At 33.2% G+C, this 23,640-nt stretch overlaps 1 protein-coding gene across 1 annotated transcript in view; it reads right to left on the reverse strand.

The window, feature by feature from the left end:
- Nucleotides 1-5,013: 5,013 nt before the first annotated feature.
- The window catches only part of LOC127731648 (GRAM domain-containing protein 4-like), a 57,884-nt gene continuing 39,257 nt past the window's right edge, over nt 5,014-23,640 (reverse strand). The window contains exons 17-18 of the mRNA XM_052240404.1: nt 21,661-21,726; nt 5,014-6,249 (exon numbers count right to left, since the gene is read on the reverse strand). Coding sequence (XP_052096364.1) covers nt 6,052-6,249; nt 21,661-21,726 — 264 coding nt within the window. The 3' untranslated portion in view covers nt 5,014-6,051. The remainder of the gene's footprint in view (nt 6,250-21,660; nt 21,727-23,640) is intronic.

Raw genomic sequence — 23,640 nt, forward strand, 5'->3', positions numbered from 1 at the left:
GAACTTTCCTATACCAAAGAGAGATAGGGACATACAAGTATGGCGAGTCATATAACCAAAAGCGGTAATCGAGAAAATATTCAAAACCAAGTAAGATTTACTTTGCATAACGTTCTTACGGCTTTAGTTTTAATAATATATCACAAAATAATCAGGTGATAATTTAAAACAAAAATATAAGTCATGAATTTCGATTAATACCGGAAAATTTACAACCTGGCTGCCAATGAAAAAAAACATTGCAAAAACAAAACAATGGAAGAAAACAAAACAAAAAATTACCCAATAGATATAATAAAAACGAGCGAAAAAAATTAAGAAGAAAGAAAGGTTTTTTCCCAACTTGAACAATCTTTTGAACACTTTCTGTATATTGTTCAAGTTAAACGTACTTCATGTTGGCCTTAACATCCGCAAAAGCTGATCAAACATAAAGACAATAAATCCTGATAAGTGGATTTTTCAACATTCAGTTCAACATAGTTTTCACAGTAAGGAACAAAATCACATCTGCAAAACTGAATGATATGATGATATTAACTATGGATAGTTTAGATTAATTGGTATTAAACATGATAAAAGGGAAATCTTTCCAAACAAAATGTCTCCTGATATTGATTATTACCGCTAAGTGTCTTCTTATATATTATTGTTGTTGGAAAAGTTCATATGCCCATCCATCACATTACCTTAACTGATTTACAGTCTTGACGTTGTGTTGTTTTACCACTGTTTCAGGTTTGGCGAAGATTCAGCGTTAACAAAAATGTTAAACCCTGCCATATTCTTTGTGTGCCTGTCCCAAGCAAGGGACATGTAATCCAGTGATTGCCATTGATTGCTGTTTATCATATTTGTTTCTTCGGTCATTTTTGTAGTACAAATCAGTGTGATGATTTTCTCTTTTTAATTGCTCACTATTCGGTATGGGTTTTGCTCATCGAAGGCCAAACTTTGACAGGTAATTGTTCATCTCTTTATGGCTAATTATATCATCGGCAATCATACAGTATCAGACTCCTCATTTCTTTTCTACCTCAAGTTTAGATTACCTTAGCTGTATTTGGCAAAACTTTTAGGAATTTTTGGTCCTAAATGCTCTTCAACTTCGTACTTTATTTGGCCTTTTTAACTTTTTTTTAATTCGAGCGTCACTGATGAGTCTTTTGTAGACGAAACGCGCGTCTGGCGCAAATACAAAATTTCAATCCTGGTATCTATGATGAGTTTATTTCTATATTGTAAAACAAAACCTTACAAATCATGTTTAGAAAATAAGGAAATATGTTTAATTTTTTTCTTGTGTATATAGAAATATGGTTATCCCTATATACTTCTGTCGTCCGTCTGCAAAACGTTAAATAAAGTAGGACGTCCGTCCGTTTGGCTGCGCGGAATAAATAAATATTCAGTCACGTCGGGTCGAAATATGGACTTACTGAATCCGATGCCTCGTGCAGGGAAGGTGCTGTGCTATCTGCACGATAAAGAACCTTTGTAACAGCTGTTTGAGAGGTCGGTAGAATGTTAGTTATCTTGGTGTAATCAGGGGTGTACAGAATTTTACACCGTTGTGGAAAATTCATACACCCTGAGGCGCAGCCGAATGGGTGTATGAATTTTCAACACCGGTGTAAAATTCCGTACACCCCTGATTTCACCAAGATAACGAATTTATTTCTTATGAACAATTCCTTTACTCATTTTTAAACCAGGATGTAAAATTGAAAAATGGTAATGAAAAATTTCCAATGTAAAATTTTTTCAACGTCGATGTTGCTGCCCATAATTTGTCAAATACTTTTTTTCTTTATTTTTGGGAAAATTCAGAAATTTTTGTGTTCTTTTGAACTTTCGGGAAAAAAATTTAAATATTTTTTTTAATTTTTTGTCCTCAAATTTATTTATTTTTTATTTTTATTTATTTATTTTTTTTGTTGACATTTTATTATTTTTTTCTTTATTTTGGCAAAATTTTATTTTTTGAAATTTTTTGGCAAAATTTTATTTATCCCGGGGTGAACAAGGGTGGTGTGTTATTTACACCGGGGTAATTAACCAATCAGATTGTAGTATTTTTGCTGCATAAGAAATAAGGCCTTTTGCAAGGAGAAATGACTGTCCTTATCCAGCATATTCCCATTTACAAGTGTCAGTCCAGGTTTCCAACTCTTCATCCAGTTTGGCCCTTTTTACAGAAGATTCCATATGCACGAGATATTTGCCACTAAACGTAAGCGAGCAGCAATCAATAAATTAATGTTTCTCTATAGTAAACCTACAATGCCGTATAACAGGGATAAGTCGGTTAATTCTTGACTGAAAGTCTTCCTTGAATTGCTGACAAAGATCAATATCTGATAAACATTAATTCGAATGACAAATGCCCAATGCAAGAATTACTTTCAAATAAGAGCATAAAGCAGAATTGTTTTGTTCATTATCCGAAAGTGACATTCGTAATTACACAAATAATTATACAATGATTTGTTGTCTTTACCGAATGAGAAATAAATCAAATGAGTCTGAATGTTAGATTCTCTTGGGCACTGATATAGTGAATTTATCAACTTTTATCAATTTGCTCACGTGCATATTTATGAAATATCAAATCTAATTTTGTCAGAAAATAAAAAACTCTTTTAAGATATGGAATATTTTCATATTGTTTTACACTGTCGCTACATTTTTTCCAAGGCTTCAAGGCTTCGAACTCGCATATTGCAGACTTGAAAACATAGGGAAATAACGTACATTGACATTAAAATTACTTGTCTGATTTTCAGAAACAATTAGTACGCACTAATTATGGCGTACTTGTACATTGTCCATGAGATTTAGAAATACAACTACTTGGACTTCCCCGTCGGCCAGTAAGACCTTACAATAACTATTTCAGGCGTTTGTAAGTATGTGACCTATTGCAACCAAATGTTTCTTTAAATCGATCTGCAAGTTTAGAAGGCGCAAAATCTTGACTGCCACTGGAAAAAGAATATAAGGTGGGTAGGTGGAAACCTGCATAACTTTTTTATTATTTATTTGTTCTGGTATCATCAGATTTCCTTGTGTCACAGTGAAATCTATTGTTTCGATTATGATCAATTCAGAAGCATAAGATTTTAACAACAGATTTTTACTGGACATTAACTTTTTGATAACTTCATTTTGAAAGTGATATGCTATGTCGATGTTTCCTTTTCAAGTACTAGTACATTGTAAATCTACTTTTCAAATTCACTTCCACAACATAAAATATCATTCTTCTTCACATTTATAAAACATCTTACATCACTTTATAGCATTGACCATTCAGAACTTTTAACATATTTTGAATCCTCTTTAAATCATCAATGACAACGTTCGATTAAAAGATCGTCTGTCATGATGTGTTCTTGATGCAAGCACTGACAGTTTTTCTCAAAGTTAGAATAGATTTTGGAATACAATGTAAGCTTTAAATAAAATATGACAATTTGAATATATGATGCTTTATACACGAATTAAAGGAATGTGAAAAGTAAGTTATTGTACTTTAATTTATAAATAAAGTAAGACAATTTATTCTTCCAATGGAAAGGTTCAATGAACTGTCATTTTTCGTCATAATTCGAAAAAATTTAATAAAATAATATGTTTCTTCTTAACCCTATATATGATTTTAACTTTAACTTTCACTTAAACGAGGACCACATGAAACATTGAAATGCAAACATTTTGAAAGAAACATAAAAGAGAAACATGACTCAACTTTTTGATAACCGCCTTTCTTTCAAGATGACTGACCGTGTAATATTGTTAATTTAATATGGAAGGAAATGATTAAAACAGACCAACACTTTGATGTTAGCTGTAAATTAGTCTGTTTAAAAGACACAAAGTAAACTTTGGTTAACAGGATTCATGTTGCTTGATTATTATATTTTTAGACTTTTGTTTTTCTTCGTCTGTTTTGTTTAGCCATGGCTTTCTTTTGTCCTTTATAACACGTTCATGTGGGTTATTGGACATTCTAAGTTTCCTTTTCTTATTTGTTTCAGGCGACTAACAGTTTCAAAACAAGGACGCAGGCGGGTAAAAACAACACTGATCATCAAGTTACCTGAAACGAACACCTTGCTTGATACTTTTATTGACAACATATGTGTTGTTATCAGTGAGGCAAAAGAGACAAAAGACAAAAAAGCGGCAATATAAAATCATAAGTCGAAGAACCGACACAACAATGACAAAATAAGTGGAGAATCATGGACACAGATGATGTCCCCTCTTGCATATAACGTTATAAAGGGCATAACTCTAGAACCGTAAAAGTCACCCAAATTCGAACTTGATCTGTGTTATGTGGTAATAAGCATTGTGTATAAGTTTCATAACATTTGGTTGAGGCAAACTAAAGTTAGTGAATGGAAACCAATTTTGGGACGTACGTACGTACGGACAAGGGTAACACTTAATGCCCCCTCCGGTGACATATAACAATCCACAAAACACTGCATAGAAAATAAACTGAGCAACATGAACGCCGCCAAAAACCAGTGATGGTATCAGGTGCTCTGGAAGCGTAAGCAGATCCGGTCCACAAGTGGCATCCGTGTTTTTCAACAGTTACCGAAGTCGTCATTCATAACGAAACCAATTGTGCTCCTCTGCCCTCAGACTAGTTCTGTTATTCAAGGAGGCTGACTTTGCATAAGGGTTTGTGAGTAAAAGTAAAATAATTCAATAAAAAAGCCTTATCATATGCTGAATTAAAAATAAAATGTTACTATTTGGATGTTGACACCTTTGACCTATTACCTATAAAATCGAGGCCATTATACGACTTCATAACGTATAAAAATGTCTTTATGGTCGTACTTATCTAGCGGCAAAAAAAATGTAAAACAGATCTTACCATGTATTTAACATAGAAGCCTACTAAATTACAGCAGAGATTTACAACTGAGTACTAAAACAATTTTGGGTCTGAAGCTGGCCATGGTTCAAGAGAGTCCGAGACAACAAAATCAATTTGAAACTTTAAATTCTTTTATTGCATTTTTACTTTAAAAAACGATATAAAAATGTAAAATTAAGTATACAGTTAATATAAGAATAGAAAAAAATCATTCATATAGATGAACATTAAAATCTTTGGACACCTACTGTGTATAAAAAAAATCATGACGAATTAAAATCAATTAAATCTCAACAATGTATACATTATTAACAAGATAATTTTGTACTGAAGCAACCAAACTATACTATATTGATGAAGACATAATAAAAAAAAAACCAACTGTGTCAAGAGCACTGGTTACTTCCGTCAACAAATCAGCTAGACTGGACATTGCTTGTAGACTAAGATGTGATTAGATGAAAGCAAATTTTGCAATCATACCAATGATCTCCATATTTTTATATTGAGTTATCACCAGACATGAAACATTGTCTATGTTTACAATTTAAGTCAAGTATGTCTGGAACAACTCAACTGAAAATCGTTAGATACTTTTCATGGAACTTAACATTGTGTAACAGTTTGAAAAGAATTAAGTAAATAATACCGGCGAAATCACAAGACATGGTCGGACGAATAGATGTTTGAATGCACAGACCGACAATGGTATACCAAAATACACCTATGACAGACATACAAATACTCATCAAATATACCAGGTACGTCAGACGTGCATTTTGTCTACACAATACTTACACAAAACTGGAATATTTTAAGCATAGAAATTCAAGTCGAATAAAATCGTATATACCGGTATATGATTTAGGAATTAACTCCAGAGAAAGCAACTATGTTTACTCTATGATAAAAAGACATTTTTATATGATTAATTGATGATGTTGCTTAATGTCCCGTGGCAAATATTTCATGCTCGTCATTTTCACTTCATGTGATATGCAGAGCCCGATTGTAATACAAATGTTAACATATATTATATAAAGTAAAATCCTTTATCATGACAACAGTGAACAGCAGGAATAATTGGGAAGCAGTAGATTTAAGCATGTTTGCCAATACGAAGTATTCATAATCCACATATCCGTGACAGTTCAATCAGCATCTGTATAATCAGCTGCCCAAGTAAAATTGTTTATTTTTGCAGAACTTCTCCTTCTAAGTGATGATGTAGGTGATATATTCTGGCTCAATGAAACTCCTGTAGCCCAGGGAAGTGCCTGATCTATTCCTGCTTGTATCAAACTATCATATGCTTCATCTCTGTATACAATGGCACCAAATGTAAACACCTACAAAAAAATAAACCTATAATTGCATCTTGCCACATAACTATTGAGGTCCATCAAACAAGGGTATGCTAAGACAACTTTTTTCAAGTACTAAATGTATAATAAACAGACCCAAGATTCTTTTTTTTTTTTGCCCTGTTGCCTTTAAGCTCTAAACACATTTATATTTTTGGTTTTCAAAAATCTTGGTGTTCAGTATACTTGATAACGTTTGTTAAAATAAGTTTCTATTCATATCACCAATAGAAGTTCACAGCTTGCAGTAGGTGTCTGACAGAACCGAAAAAAAGCTGACACGTTACAAGTCATCACTGTCGAGTTGCAGACCAGATATCTACAATCTGCAACTAAGGGATTTAATGGAGGGATTATCCACAATTTCTCCCAGTTCCCTCCCAAAATTATGGGAGAGTTTCTGGAGTTTTTTTGGTGTGATACCATTTTTAATACGACCGCAAAAAAATTTTTGTGGTCGTATATTGGTATGACGTTGGCGTCGTCGTCGTCGTCGTCGTCGTCCGGCGTCGTCCGAAGACACATTAGTTTTCGCACTCTAACTTTAGTTAAAGTGAACGGATCTCAATGAAATTTTACCATAAGGTTCAATACCACAAAAGGAGGGGATTGATTTTGGGGGTTATGGTACCAACAGTTAAGGAATTAGGGGCCAAAAATAAGCATTTTTGTAACTTCCAGACATAACTTGTGTGTAAGTGTATGGATCTCTCTGATATTGTACCACAAGGTTCCATATTACAAAGGGAATGCTGGGATTGATTTTGGGGGTAATTGCCTCCAAATTTTAGGAATTAGGGGCCAAAAAGGGGCAAAAAACAAGCATTTTTCTAGTTTCATAACAATAACTTTTGTGTAAGTGTATGGATCTCTCTGACATTGTATCACAAGGTTCCATATCACAAAGGGAATGCTGGGATTGATTTTGGGGGTAATTGGCTCCAAATTTTAGGAATTAGGGGCCAAAAAGGGGCAAAAAACAAGCATTTTCTAGTTTCATGACAATAATTTGTGTGTAAGTGTATCGATCTTTATGAAATTGTACTACAAGGTTCCATATCACAAAGGGAAAGCTGGAATTGATTTTGGGGGTAATTCCCTCAAAATTTTAGTAATTAGGGGCCATAAAAGGGCAAAAAAACAAGCATTTTTCTAGTTTCAGGACAATAACGTGTGTGTAAGTGTATCGATCTTTATGAAATTGTACTGCAAGGTTCCATATCACAAAGGGAAAGCTGGGTTTGAGTTTGGGGGTAATTGCCCTAAACGTTTAGGAATTTCGGGCCAAAAAGGGGCCAAAAAACAAGCATTTTTCTAGTTTCCAGACAATAACTTGTGTTCAAGTGTATGGATCTCTCTGAAATTGTACTGCAAGGTACCATACCACAAAGGGAAAGCTGGGATTGAGTTTGGGGGTGATGAATCATAAGTGGGTTCAAAAAATTTGGGGGGGGATTATTTTTTCCTTTTTTTTTTCTTTAAAATTTTCCATTTTAAATTGGTTATTTCTGATTTATATATAAAAGCAAATAATAATGATATGGTTTGAATAGGTAAATTAAAATTTTTTAAGTTCTTAGACCACTTTCATTCTGTGTCAGAAACCTATGCTGTGTCAAATATTTAATTATAATCCAAATTCAGTGCTGTATCAAGCTTGAATGGTGTGTCCATACTTGCCCCAACTGTTCAGGGTTCGACCTCTGCGGTCGTATCAAGCTGTGCCCCAGCGGAGCATTTTATTACAATGTGTTTGGGGTATGAGATCTATTATCATATTTCCGCACTAATTACGTTATATTTGGTGAACAGAAAAATAAAATATATTACATTGATTTTTTGAAATTTTTTGTGGATTATTATCCTATGTATATTTCTTGGTAAAACAATGTTCATGTTATGCAGTGTTTATAATATTTGTTAAAGAACAGATATAAAAAGCCGTCAATTGATGTACAAAGGACTGCTGATGTTGGTAGTAGGTTCCAATATATAAAATGAAACGTTATGAATCTTTATTGGTTTGAATTTGTTTACAGCGGTTAGTATGTTTGAGGCTTGTTCTGCTGTCTGATGTAATAAGAATGGCAGATTGCTGTATAATTTTATAGAATATAGATATGAAGTCATTCTCTACAGGAGTACTTGGGAAATGTGTGAGGAAAATGTTAAGTTCATTCAACATTCGCCGAATGTGTTGCAGCATTTACTTGATAAGTTACTATTGTATTGTAATAAATGGAACATAGCGGTAAACACGGAGAAGACAAAAGATGTTGTTTTTCGAAATGGATGGAGGCCTGTGGTAAACCATTTTTATTTCAACGATAGTGAATTGGAAATTGAGAACTCCTATGTATACCTCGGTGTGTTGCTCCACTATAATGGAAAATGTTTGCAAACTCAAAAATATTTATCTCAACAAGGATCAAGAGCGTTGTCTTCACTTATAAATTCACTGAAACAAATGTATGTGACTACTGAACAACATATATTTCTATTTGATAGTATGGTTTGATCCGTTTTAAGTTATGCGGCTGAAGTATAGGGTTTTCATCGTGCTGGTGATATAGAGCTAATATTTAATCGATTTTGTAGATTTGTTTTAAAACTTGGCAAGAAAGTCCCTACAATTCTTTTATACGGTGAACTTGGACATTTGCCATTGCATATTTTGATAAAATCTAAAATCCTGAAAAATTGGATTCATATTGTAACTAATAAACCTCATATTGTATATGAAGTTTATAAACTTTTGTACGAAAATGCAAATAATGGTAAAATTAATTGGGCGTCGAACTTCAAAAATTTGTTATGTAACCTTAGATTTAACGATGTATGGATTTCACCAGATTCTGGTAAATTATCATTTGATTATGTTAAAACACGTATTAAAGATCTTTTTTTACAAAGCTGGACTACAGTTTTAGAAGAATGTAACAAACTATGTATTTATAGACGATATAAACCAGTATTTGGTATTGAAAAATACTTAGATTTTCATTTTAATGTATCTATGTTAACTAAATTGCGTAGCGGCACACTTAAATTAAATGTTGAAGTTGGTCGTTATCAAAATACACAAAGAGAAAATAGAATTTGTATATGTTGCAATATGAATGTTTTAGAGGACGAATATCATTTTGTTTTATCATGTCCAGCATATAGATCTGTGCGAATAGAATTTGTACCTAATTTTTACTATGCATGGCCAAATCGGCACAAGTTATATATTTTATTACAAACTCGTTGTAAATCTCTGACAGTAAAACTATGCAATTGTTTAAAAGCAGCTTGGAAAATAAGATCACATATATTATAGAATTATTGTATACTCTGTTACTACTGTTCTCTGCTGTCTTTTGTTTGTCATGTATTGTATATATTTTCGTTTGCCATAGCATGTACATGCTTCTTGCAAATATAGTATTCATTCATTCATTCATTCATTCAACATAGTAATGTAATGTGCTATTAATGATTTATCTTATTATAATGTGTTGTTTACATATGAAATTATATATCTTTTTTCTTTCTTCTTCTAATAACACTGACACTGACAGGCCGTATCTAAAATACGTGCTTTTGAAATTGCCTATGACTTTTGTGTGAGGTGACATTTGGGATATTTAAACATAATCAAACTGAGACTTATATTTTGGTATGCAAGCTGCGTTTTTCTTCAACACACGACTAACTGGAAACAAAACAGTAACAAACCTAACGAAGTTGAAGAGCACTGAAAACCCCTGAAACTCTCAAAGTGCCAAATCTGGCTATCGACATCTACAAAACCTTAGTCTTTAATATAGTTTTAGCGTTTTATGAATAGTTTATTAAAAAGCAATTGATCGATATGTCCACCAGCAGTGGCATCAACCCAGTGGTCGTAAATACTCATCAAAGATACTTGGCTTGTATTTTAGTATTCTAAAAGCACTGTTCGTCAACTTAAGACTCGTCAGTGGTGCTCGTAAAGAAAATAATTTGAAGGCCAAATAAAATTAGAAATTGAAGACCCCTGAAAACCTATTGGTAGAAATCAGCAACGGAGCGCGGACTACTTAGTTAATAGGTAAATGTGTCCGAAGAAACGCCCACCAGCAGTAGCATCGACACAGTGGTTGTGATAAATCATCGAACTTTAAAAGACTCATAATATAGTAAGTATGCTAAACGCAATACCCCCATCACACTAGGACCACGATCCAACTACAGACTTATAATATAGTAAGTATGCTACACGTAATACCCCCTCACACTAGAACCATAATCCCACCACGACCTAATGAAACATTTTGGAAGTCGTAGTAAGATCGTGGTGGTCGTGGAAGGACATGTATAAATGTCTTCATGATCGTGGAGGTCCACGACCAACTTTGAACATGCTCAAAACATTCGTAGTGCAGTCGTGGCCAACACTAGTCGAAGTAGAAGCGTAGGAAGGTCGGGATGGTGTAGAAGCATCGTATTGGAAATCGTGGTGCAATCGGGTAGCCAATGGAAAAGATTTCGCTGCGACCTTACTACGATTTCACTGCGACTATCCCGATTTCACTACGTCTTTATTACGCTTCTAATACGATATTGATAAGACTATACTACGACGAGGAAAACAATAGTACGCTGCTACTACGCGCTTGCCGTCCTTATGATACTACTACGTCCTAGACACGATAATTGCACAACCTCATTCTGTTATAAAAAAAATTGCTTCGCCCAGCGCAGCTGGAAACGACCGCAGAGGTCCAACCCTGAACAGTTGGGGCAAAAATGGACACAATATTCGCGCTTGATACAGGTCTGAATTTGGATTGTAATTGAATATTTGACACATAATAGGTTTCTGACACAGAATAACTGAAGTCAAAGAACTTAGAATTGGTTATATGATTTGAATTGATATTCAATTTTTTTGCTTTTGTGCAATACACTAAGCTGTTGCGCATTGACCTCCCCCCCAAAAAATGTTTGTTTACCCCCCCCCCCCCCTTTTTCTGTTTGATTTCTTAAATCTTGAGGAGAAAAAATTGTCCCCATCCCCCCCCGGCCCAATTTTTTTTAACTCCCCCCCCCCTTTTCCAAAAAAAAAATCTTTCCCTCAAGATATGGTCATAATCTCAATTCAAATTTCCAATGGAATTTGCAACCATAATAATCCATTTAAATACATCATAAAAGTCTTGAAATAGAAAATGACATACATAATCATGGCTAAAATTAATTTACCTTAATCAGCATTTTTAAAATTATTAAAATAGTAACTTCTAGAAATAAATTGAAAGCTAATCACCTCAAGACAATACAACATTCCTTTACACATAATTTAAAAGCAGTGTAAGGGAGGTAATTCAAACACAACATTGAATTACCTCCCTTACACTGTAATTTGTACTGAAGTAATTGTCCATTAACCAGGACACCCTTGTTTTTTCTCACTTTTTTGCCCCTAATTCCTAAACGGTTTGAGCCAAAAAAAAACCAAAGCCAATCCTAACCATCCCTTTGTGGTATGGAAACTTGTATAATTTCAGAGAGATCCATACACCGTTCCACAAGTTATTGTCTGGAAACTAGAAAAATGCTTATTTGGGCCCCTTGTTGGCCCCTAATGCCTAACGGATGCAATAACTTCTACCTGTAGTTCAACCATGGACACACATGAGCAAAACCTACTTCTGCAATCTTTAATTCAGCTGCACTATATCTATTTGGCTGATCAGGCTACACTCTTAGTTATAAGAAGTAGGTGAAGACATACTAGACAGCGTAGGTCATAAAGATGAAGTCATATCCTGTCCAACAGAACCAAATGAAAAGCAAGCTATTGCCGAAGAATTTCAGAGAAGATAGAACGTGCCACACGCTTGTGGTGCACTCGATGGAAAGTATGTTGCTATTAGAAGCCCGTCTAAAAGCGGATCCGTGTTTCATAACTATAAAGGTTTTTTTTATGGCACTGGCTACGGTTACATGGAAATGTAACAATAATAGAATAATTATTGATACATTGGAGACTAATTGCCGGAATGCAGTGTTGGGTAAGGAACCGATTAATTACGAGTGTAACAATAATAATTGAGTCTACGGTTACATTGCGTTATTGTTACATTAATGCAAAATAAAACTTGAAAACTTTTATTTGAATATTGCAATATTGCATACAATTTTTAATTTTTTTATTTACAATGTCAATTCTACAAATCCCGTATGTTGTTTATGGAAGCATGATTTAGTCCCACGCATTTTAGTGAAACCACTAAGCAGCCATCACAAACAAGTGATGCAGCAATGTCCACGTCTGTATTGCATACTGTACAATTACATTTTGCACTATCCCTTTTTGAAGTATAAAGAAACTTTCAATGTCTGTCATGATTCATATGAAATTTTTTTTTTTTAATCTTGATATGTTTATGTTATATTGTGAAGGCAATTCAGTAATGTTAACATTTGCCGACATGGTAAAACTGGTGGAATCAGTGCTTTCATTTTCTGAGTCCAGATATTATGTGATCGTAACTTCGTTCTTATTGGCGAAAACAATTCAGCATCAAAACTATAAGGTTTAAGTTTAATAAATCTAGCTTACATTGAAGTGCATAATCAATAACGATAACGCAATGTAACCGTAGACTCAAATATTATTGTTACATAATTAATCGGATCCTTACCCAACCTTGTATTCCGGCAAATAGTCTCCAATGTAACAATAATTTTATTATTATTGTTACATTTCCATGTAACCGTAGCCAGTGCCTTTTTTCATTACTACGGTGCTCCTTGCCTTGGTGGATGCAGACAACACATTTTTATGGATAGATGTAGGAGGATATGGTTCCATGTCGGACGCCCAAGATTTACAACGCGGCAGAATTAAAGGAGTGTTTGGAAGATAAGACTATTGGATTTCCAGAGTCAGATCCCTCACCTATAATGACGACCTGAATATGCCATACTTCATCTTGGGTGACCACGCATTTTGGGTTGAGAACTTATTTGATGAAGCCATATTCTAGAGCACAGTGACAACGTAATGGAAATATAGTGGAGTCGTGGTTCGATCGTATAGTAGACTTGTATTGAGATCGTAATGCGATCGGGAAGGTCTTGCTAGAAGCGTACATAGATCGTGTAAGTCGTTGTATATTAGACGTAGCAAGAGCGTGACAAGATCGTAACTAGAGCGTGTTACTATCGTAGCGGAATCGTAGCAGGATCTTATCAGGATCATGGCATGGTCGTGGTTTGAATGTGAAAACTATGAAATATTGAATATTCAAGCCAACCATAGCACGATCTCACCGCGATCTTAATTTTTTTTATAGATCGTAGTGGTATCTTCATGGTCTTGGTCTAGTGTGACGGGGGCTTTACGTGATGCTTGTTGAATAAAAAATGGAGAATGTGTCCATGGGACACAGATGATGCCCTTGCATGCTTGCATATAACGTTATGGGACATAACTCAAGAACAGTAAAAGTGACGCCACCCAAATTCAATCTTGATCTGAATTTTGTGGTAATAAGCATTGTGTTGAAGTTTCATAACATTTGGTTGAGGCAAACTTAAGTTAGAGAACGGAAACGAAAATTCAGCAATTTTTTTCATTTTTAAAGGGACATAACTCTAGAACGGTAAACGTGACACCTCCCAAATTCAAACATGATCTGTGTTTTGTGGTAATAAGCATTGTGTATAAGTTTCATAACATTTGGTTGAGGCAATTTGCCAAATTAAAGATAGAGAACGGAAACCAATTTCGGGACGTACGTACGGACAAGGGTAACACTTAAAATTGATAAGAAATAACAAATATGAAGTTGAGGAGCACAAAAAATCCATGATTGAAATGAAACGTTATGACCGTAAATTCCTTGTTCATGTAATTCAACTAAAAACTAATGTTGGAACTCTTTCCTGCAAGATTGACCTCAAATGACCCTAAACGGGTTTGCTTTCGGTTTAAGCATATTTGGTTCTCATGCCCCAAAAGTAAAAGATGTATGGCTTGAAGTGTACTTGATGAAGTTTTCACCAGAAATCACTTTAAAATAAATCTATCAATGTCGTCTAGAATCAGAAGAAAATCATGGTAAAAAAAAACAATTGTATTTAAGGTTTAAATACTAGTATGCTTGGAGGGACAAATATCATGTACTATTATTGCCAATTTTCCACCTGTTTAAATGTGTTTCAATTCATAGTGGGATACCATACCAAAAGCAATAATAAACCAATACATATATTTTTTTTATCAACAGTGCCCTTTATTTTTTTTACCTGACACCAAAACCAATAGGCTTCTTCTACTTTCCTATATCTTCCATCAGTATAAGTTTCATTCAAATCAAGCAAGGGAAACTGAATCTACCAATCTGAAACCTTTTTTTTTTAATATTGAAAATGACCCCTTACCTTTCTCCAATTTACCAAAAAAACTCAATAGGCATTCACACTGCCAGAGGCATATATGTCTCTGGCACTGCCTATATCTTCTAACTGTATAAATTCCATTGCAATCAAGGAAGAGAAAATCAAGTTACCATCCAGAAACCTTTATTCTAAAATATGTTTTAGTCACAGAGACCTTGACATCTGACCTAAGTCATCATTGGAAACATTTTTAGTTTTATTTTGCTATTCTAGCAACTGCTACATGGACCTTTGATGCATTGACCCCAAAATCAAAAGTCATCTTGCCCTTCCCAATATCTCCCATATGTATAAGTTTTGTTCCAATCAAGTAATGGATACTCAAGTCACAGAAGGACAAGTGATAACTATATGTTCCCAAAATGTTAACAAAATCAACTTGGTTCATATGAATTTCCTTCTATAATTCAGCATTCTTTTTAAAATGTTGGTGTAGACACCATTATCAATGTGGCCTCAAATTTGCTCCTCATAAATGTAAAAACTTTATTCAGATAAAATTATAATACATTTTGAAACACTTTTGTTTATACACAATTTCTGATTTCTAATGTTAGGCAAATAGAAATGGTTAATTTTCAGACAAGATTTTTACTTAAGGCTATTCCATTAAAATGTATGTGGGCGGGTAGGAAGGGACTTCAAAATATCCCTACAACCAAGAACCATTTTTTAGATAATTTTGCATAATGGTAATAGACGCATACTGAAAAAAGACCCATGACCCACATTCAATAATTAAAATTCCCTTCCTACCCTCCCACATACATTTTAATGGAATAGCCCTTATAGTAATCCAAAGTAAAATATCTTCAGTAAAGGAACAAGGAATTCGCAAAAGGCTTCAATGATTAAATAAATAAGATATGTTGGAACTGCTTAACACTTCATTTGTGACTGAAGACAACCTTTTTCCATTAGAAATTTGATGCATCAGTAATTGTCTGTTTCAGACCTAGCATTAACATTCTCTAATGTGCTCTAAAACTGACAGAAATTCAGAATTCCATGTATATTTCACAACCTCATTCGAAAGTATCACTATCAATTTAAAATTAGAAATCATTAATGTGATCAGTGATTACTAAAACTGGCATCCATTCAAAACAGATAAATAAATCTGCACTTAAATGTTAAGTTTAATGTTTTATTAAAACCATAAAAAATGTCTTTATTGCATAAGATGTTTTGAAGAATAAAGTTCAAGACTAGTGTATAGCAGCCAAATAAAACATTTATAAGTGATAAAATATCACATTCAAATATATTGCAATAGCTTGATAATATATTCATCCAATAGTTTGATGTATTAGTTATCTTTGGTAATATAATGAGGAAATTGTGCATACACTGACATTTCTAATGATGTTTGAAGTTATGAATTGTTGGTTAAAGCGTAATTATTATTGTTATTATGAGAAGCATGATAAATTGTAACATCTCATTCATGTGTTGAGGAGTAAACATCATCATTATGTCAGTAAGATATTTTTTTTAAGATATCATATCAGCTTTCACTGAAAGTTAGGGATTTTTGTAAAAAAGCTAAATGCTTATCTCAAACAATATTATTATCTGACTTATAATAGACATTTAGTTTAACAAAAATCAGACAGTGATGGCCATAGTGCATGACTGGTAGAAATATCTAATATTTAACTCCAATCAAATGATAAAGATCAGTATAATATACTAAGTAATTCATCAGAGATTTTGCATGTATGAAAAGAAAACATTGATCAGCCATTATAGACAATTTGTAAAAAATCCTAACAATAATCCTATTATATTCACTATTACTCTGAGCACAGACTAACCTGTGCATTTGGAAAAGTTTTAAGGCATAGCATGCCTTAGATGAATAAAATTCAAAGGCATTTTATGTTTTAGAAAATTTAAAACTTAACTGGATTTTGCTGTGGACTTTTTTTTCATCCCGGCAGAAGATGATAAAATTAACGAACAGCTGAGTTTCACTTGATATGGTCCACTCATGTACACAGTTTAAATCACAAATTATTGTCAGGTATCTATTGTCCCTCTATTGTCCATGTTAATCAATACAGTTTACCTCAATTATTAGCTGTGGGGAAGTTCTCAAACCTCTTTCCCAACTTTTAGTTTGGCACCTTCTGGAGGAATGAAAAAAGTGCACTGCAAAATTCAGTTAAGTATTTAATTTTCTAAAAGAGAAAATGCATTTGAATTTCATTTATCTAGAGCATTTTATGCCTTAAAATTTTTCCAGATACTCAGGTTTGTCTGTACTTAGAGTAAATTTTGAGGTGAAAATGCAGCCATTTTAACCAAAGGGTCCACATGAACCTTAAGGAGACTAGCCAAACCATTCAATGGTTATTGTTAAATGGAAATCACCCACTTCATTTGGACTCTGGTGGAAAGTTGATTCATTGGCAATCATACCACATCTCCTTATTTCATATCAAGTTATATAAATGTTTAACAAAGCTCTTTATCTTAGGCTAAAAATATTTCTTATTGTGTTTCCCTGTCCAGGCTTTAAAATACCTGCCATAAATTGTATTAATATTTTTTAGTTATCTTTTTTCCTTCATAACCCTTCATAAATCAGCTAATTGTGAAAAATTATGATCAGATGTAGATATGGTTGGTACCCGGTTAGTCTAAATGACCATAATCAATTAGAATGCTTGCTGTACAAATCAATGTTTGGTTGTATTCATCACATGATTTAGTTTCCATGTTAATCAACGTACCATATAAAACATTATTATACTTCCTGTAAGAATGCCCTTCTATAGTAAAATTGCTCTATTTTTGCACAGTTTTTGAAAGAAATATATAGTGTTAACTGCATTATGCGAAAATAGTATGCCTTGCTGTTGCAACAGACTATTGATTTTCACGTCAATCATTTTCAATTTCACGTGCAAAGGCGGAGCTTAGTTGCTTTGACAGACAAGTGGGATGGATTTATTAGCCTGACAATTAATTAACTATTACAATTGAACAATAAGGGGAAAAAAGTAGATATCATTTAAATTTTTCTGACATTTTAAGAGACTTTAAAATACTGTAGTTTCTGTTAGAACGTTTTTGTTCTTTGTTTACTTCTGCTTACTGCCGTTGAAGCCAAAATTGTTTGAATACTTTATAAGTCATTTGTTACAGATAAATAGTTATGATCACATCAATGTTTTTTTTGGTAAGTTATTAAGTACTATGGAAAATATTAATGAGAATGAAATGGAAGGGGTATGAAGTAAACCTTGTTTAGACAATATCCAAAATAATACCGGGAAATCAAAGCTATGACACAATGTCTTTTTGGTACTTTTTCATCTTGAAGTCAACATGAGTTCATGCCTTCAAAATTAAGCAAAATAAAGGTACCTCATAACAAGTTTAAGACAACCTCTAGCACCAGCTTAAGCAGAATTCTACTTGTTTAACTACTCAATAATGATTAATATTCAGAAAGAGTTAAAATCAATCATTTCACCTCAAAACACATACTTTTGAATCTATTTATTTGTAACTCTTTCTAACAGTAAAGTAGACAAAATCAACTTTCTTTAAGACAGCATATATATATGCAGAGTTACATAAAGGGCTTCTTTTCATACTATAAAGCATTTTTTTTACATAGAAATACACAATTAGCACTATTTGAAATAATAAACAGTCAGCATAATAATGATATTAATGTTGTGTTTAACATTGACTATGGAAAATAGTAGCCAGGGTGAGAGACAATAGTGCACTCCCCTTCAGGTTGTGCACTATTGTGTCTCACCCTGGCTACTATTTTCGCATAGTCAATGTTAAACATAACATTATTTTATAAATATTGGCTGAACATATGTACAAAAAAGGTGAACAGACAAACAAGCTAAGAAGATGACTCTAAGGAACCTGAATCCTTCAACTGGTACCTATACATCATTCATCTCTATAAGATGTTAAAAATAGCATGGTGATTAGGCAGGGGAAAGTGTCTTAAATTGCAAAACACCTCCTTTGGAAAAAAATTTCATTAAAACTTCTTGAGATGTTTCCTATTCCAAGTTTAACTTGGTGCTCCTGAATATAGTCATCAAATGAAGCCCTGAAAAGACTTTTTGATACCCTAATTAATATGATTACACAGACAGATACACTTTCAGTCAGGGAGATCTTACTGGATCAACTATGTCATCAAAGTGCTAAATAAACTTCAAATCTGCTGTTTACCAGTTCCCAACTTTTTCAGTAAAAAATTATCTGTACTGTCAGCTATTGCTGACTTATCATACCAGGACTCATATGTGATGAACATTTCATATTTGTGCATGACATTTCTAAAATATAAGTCTTTGGCAAACAGGTAGTAGAATATAGAAGGAAATAAAAATGTGTCTCACAGTATTGCATAACCAAATGGAGCATGTGTCATATATGAAGAAGCTATGACTTGTAGATGCTGATATAAAGGCAAAAACAATAAAATGCTTCGCTGAGCGCAGCCTGATACGACCGCAGAGGTCAAACCCTGAACAGTTGGGGCAAATTTGGACACAATATTCATGCTTGATACTGTCTGAATTTGGATTACGATCAAATTTTTGACATAATATAGGTTTCTGACACAAAATTAATGTGGTCAAAGATCTTATAAATCCATTGCACAATACTGTGCAATTAAAGATTTCTTCTTGAAACTTTTCAAAAATTTGAAATTCTAAAAATTTTGAAAAAAAAATATGAATCCCTTAAAAAATTGGGAAAAAAATTCCCCCACCCCCAACTTTTTTAACCCCCCCCCCCCCCTTGGAGCAATAACCCCAAAACTCAATCCCAGTCTTTCCTTTGTAGTATGGAACCTTGTAGTACAATTTCAGAGAGATCCATACACTTACACACATGTTATTGTCTGGAAACTAGAAAAATGCTTGTGTTTGGCCCTTTTTTGGCCCCTAATTCCTACATGTTTGGGGCAATTAACCCCAAACTCAATCCCATCCTTCCCTTTGTTATATGGAACCTTGTGGTACAATGTCAGAAAGATCCATACACTTACACACAAGTTATTGTCTGGAAACTAGAAAAATGCTTGTTTTTGGCCCCTTTTTGGCCCTTAATTCCTATAGTGTTGGCCCCATAACCCCTAAAATGAATCCCAACCTTCTACTTGTGGTATTAAACATTGTGGTACAATTTCAGAGCAATGGAAATACTTATACACAAGTTATTATCCTGAAACTAGAAAAATGCTTGTTTTGGGCCCCTAATTCCTAAACGGTTCGTACAATCATCCCCAAAATCAATCATAACCATCCTTTTGTGGTACTGAACCTTCTTAAAAAATTTCATAGAGATCCATTCACTAAAACTAAAGTTATTGTCCGGAAACCAATGTGTCTTCGGACGACGACGCAGACGATGACGACATCATACCATTATACGATCCCAAAAAATTTTTTGCGGTCGTATAAAAACGTTTTATGGAAAAACAGAGGTGAACTAGTGAATTTCTATCTCTGAAGGGGTTTAACAAAAAGTAAATAGAATAGTTTGATATCAAATAACAAAATAATGTTATGTTCATGTTATACATTTTTTTGCAAAATATGCATTATAATTGTGTCTCAACCTTTTATATTTCATAATACATATAAATATTCTGACATACTTCAATGCAAATGATGTTGTTTGTGATATTCCATTCTATACAAGATATTCTTTTAAAGTTTTAAACAAAACATTAAGATCACTGATTAAGATAATACAGTACATTCTGGTTATTTGCATAGCCTATTTGTCAGACAAAATTATGCAATAAAGCGGAGTATGCTTATATCCGAAATGACAAATGACGAAGTCAAAGAACATCGATAGAACAGATCAGTAAAGGAAATCCCTGAAGAAAGATGAACGTCTATAATCCATATTGAATGTTGATTTATTCTAATAAAAGTTATATGTCTATTGTCATTCATGTTATTTTATTTTGTATTATTTCAATAAAGATTATAAACACATTTTGTTTTAGTTTATTTGCGTACCGACGTTTCCTCTACCAGTTTACCTGGGATACGAAAATAAATTCATTCTAAAAATAGATTTGTTTCTATGACCCGTATGTACAATGTACATTGTTACGCTTTGATTAAAATAAACAGTTTAACAAAACTACACAGTTTATAATCATTTTAACAATAGATGTGTACTAAACTGCCTTTGATATACAATATTTACAGCTTGCAGAGTGAAGTAACACTGTTTATTTGTATATTTATACTAAAAATAAACATTCACATCTATTTAAACACTGCTATAAATCTATTCATTGCATAATTTTATCAAAACTTGTGGAACATACATGTTGATTGTATTCTACCATGATTGTCATCTCTCTTTTTCTTTTTAATATTACAAATAACAAACCTGTTGTTGCCTGGATACTTTTGCTCATTAAATACGACAAAGTATTACTTATTGCTTGGTAAATACATTCCAAAGGAACATTTCTTTAGTACCACAGTGAACTTTTCTGACATATTGGTTTCATTTGTTTGAGTAATATCATGAGGAAAATTTATCTATGTATTACAATAGGAAATAACTTCAATCTAAACATCATACTGGTGGTCATGTTTGCAGGATGTATATGCACCAAATTAAAAACTCATTTTCCTTACAAGGAACCTTCCATGCATAACAGCCAACAATTTCACAAAATTAAAATGTGAAAATTCTACAGCTAGGTGATGTATACCAAATAGCTCATCAAGTCTTTGGCTATGGAGGTGACAACCTACCGGTCACTTTAAGGCCTTAAAAAATGAGTGATCCATTTACAACATTCAGGTCAAACATGCAACATCAAACGTAATCAAAAGCTTTTACCAGTTCTCACGCTAGGTATATTTTCAGAATCAACTTTGATTATGAAGATTCATCCAAATGCTGGAATGTATTTTTTTTCAGTTTACCTACCTTGCCACCAACTAATTTTATTTCTATTGACATTCCACTGCCTGGTAATATTGCATATGGTTTGGCCTTAAAAATAAAGGATATTATGTCTTTACTCCACAAGGCAATATTGCATATATGGTTTGGCCTTAAAAACAAGAGGCTCTCAAGAGCCTGAATTGCTTGCCTGTAATTTTTTGCTTAAATCTTTCATCATTGATTATTTTTGCTTTTCAATATATATTAATGAGTGGCTTAAAAATGCCATTTAAATGTTCTTTGTATCTGTCATATTTTCTTCAAAAGCAAAAAAATGCAGTTTACCACTATGTTCCATTTTAGCCATAGTGGCTATGTTTCTTGACGTACAGGAAATTGAATAAAAAATTATACTAGATACTCTGAAACTCATTCAGCCCAAGTTTGGCTGAAATTGATTCAGCAGTTTCAAAGGAGAAGATTTTTTAAAGTAAGCAAACTAGATGAACAAATTGTGAAAAATTGTCTTTAAAGGGCAATAACTCCTTAAGGGGTCAATTGACAATTTTGTTCATTAAACTTATTTGTAGATCTTACTTTGCTGAACATTTTTGCTGTTTACAGTTTATCTTAATCTATAATAATATTCAAGATAAAACTGAAAACTGCAAAATTTCCTTAAAATTACCAATTTAGTGGCAGCAACCCAATAATGGGTTGTTCGATTCATCTGAAAATTTCAGGAATGATAGAACTTGACCTAATTTTTAATGAACATTTTACCCCATGTCAGATTTGCTCTAAATGCTTTAGTTTTTGAGATATAAGCCAAAAACTGCATTTTACCCCTATGTTCTATTTTTAGCCATTGCGGCCATGTTTTTTGACGAAACAGAAAATAAAACATAAATTTTATTCTAGATATCCTAAGGATCATCCGATTAAGTTTGGTTGGAATTGGTTCAGAAGTTTCAGAGAAGAAGATTTTTTAAAGTTAGAAAACATGATAAACAAATTGTGTAAAATTGTCCTTAAAGGGCAATTACTCCTTAAGGGGTCAATTGACAGTTTTGGTCATAGGAACTTATTTGTAGATCTTACTTTGCTGAACATTTTTGCTGTTTACAGATTATCTTTATCTATAATAATATTCAAGATAATAATAACCAATAAAAACTGCAAAATTTCCTTAAAATTACCAATTAAGTGGCAGCAACCCAACAATGGGTTGTTAGATTCATCTGAAAATTTCAGGAATGATAGCACTTGACCTAATGAACATTTTTACTCCAGTCAGATTTGCTCTAAATGCTTTAGTTTTTGAGTTATAAGCCAAAAACTGCATTTTACCCCTATGTTCTATTTTTAGCCATGGCGGCCATGTTTTTTGACGAAACAGAAAATAAAACACAAACTTTCTAGATACCCTAAGGATCATTTAGCTTAAGTTTGGTTGGAATTGGAATTGGTTCAGTAGTTTCAGAGGAGAAGATGTTTGAAATAGTTTACACCGGACGTACGATGACAGACGCCAAGTGATGGCAAAAGCTCACATTTCCTTTGGAAAGGTGAGCTAATAAAAGGATATTATTCCACTGTATGTTAAATTTGATAGCTTAATCAATATTTGATTGGTTGAGACCATTCCACGTGACATTGAACAAAACTTCATATTCACCTCTGAGTATCATATTCCCCTCTGAACATACAGACTTCCTCATGTGCTGTTACGTGCGGTTAATGCAAATAAGGTTTTGAATAGTAAATGTACTATCGTGTTCAAAATTATTTCAGACGTAAATTCAAAACATAAATAATAGATTATTATCTTTTGATCGGTACTGTTTATCAATGTTTTAAATTATGTTGTGTTTAGTGATGAAAACAAGTGGTTGAGAAAAATGTATTTAAATTAATGTTTTATGTTCAGGTATTTAGTAGTAAACAAAATATAGGCAGTGGAATAAAACATTCATTTCCCTTGGCTTAGGGAGATATGAAGATTTCTTCACCCTCGAAAAG

This window comes from Mytilus californianus, unplaced genomic scaffold (genome assembly GCF_021869535.1).
Source record: "Mytilus californianus isolate M0D057914Y unplaced genomic scaffold, xbMytCali1.0.p SCAF_1, whole genome shotgun sequence".
In the NCBI taxonomy this organism is placed as follows: Eukaryota; Metazoa; Mollusca; class Bivalvia; order Mytilida; family Mytilidae; genus Mytilus; species Mytilus californianus.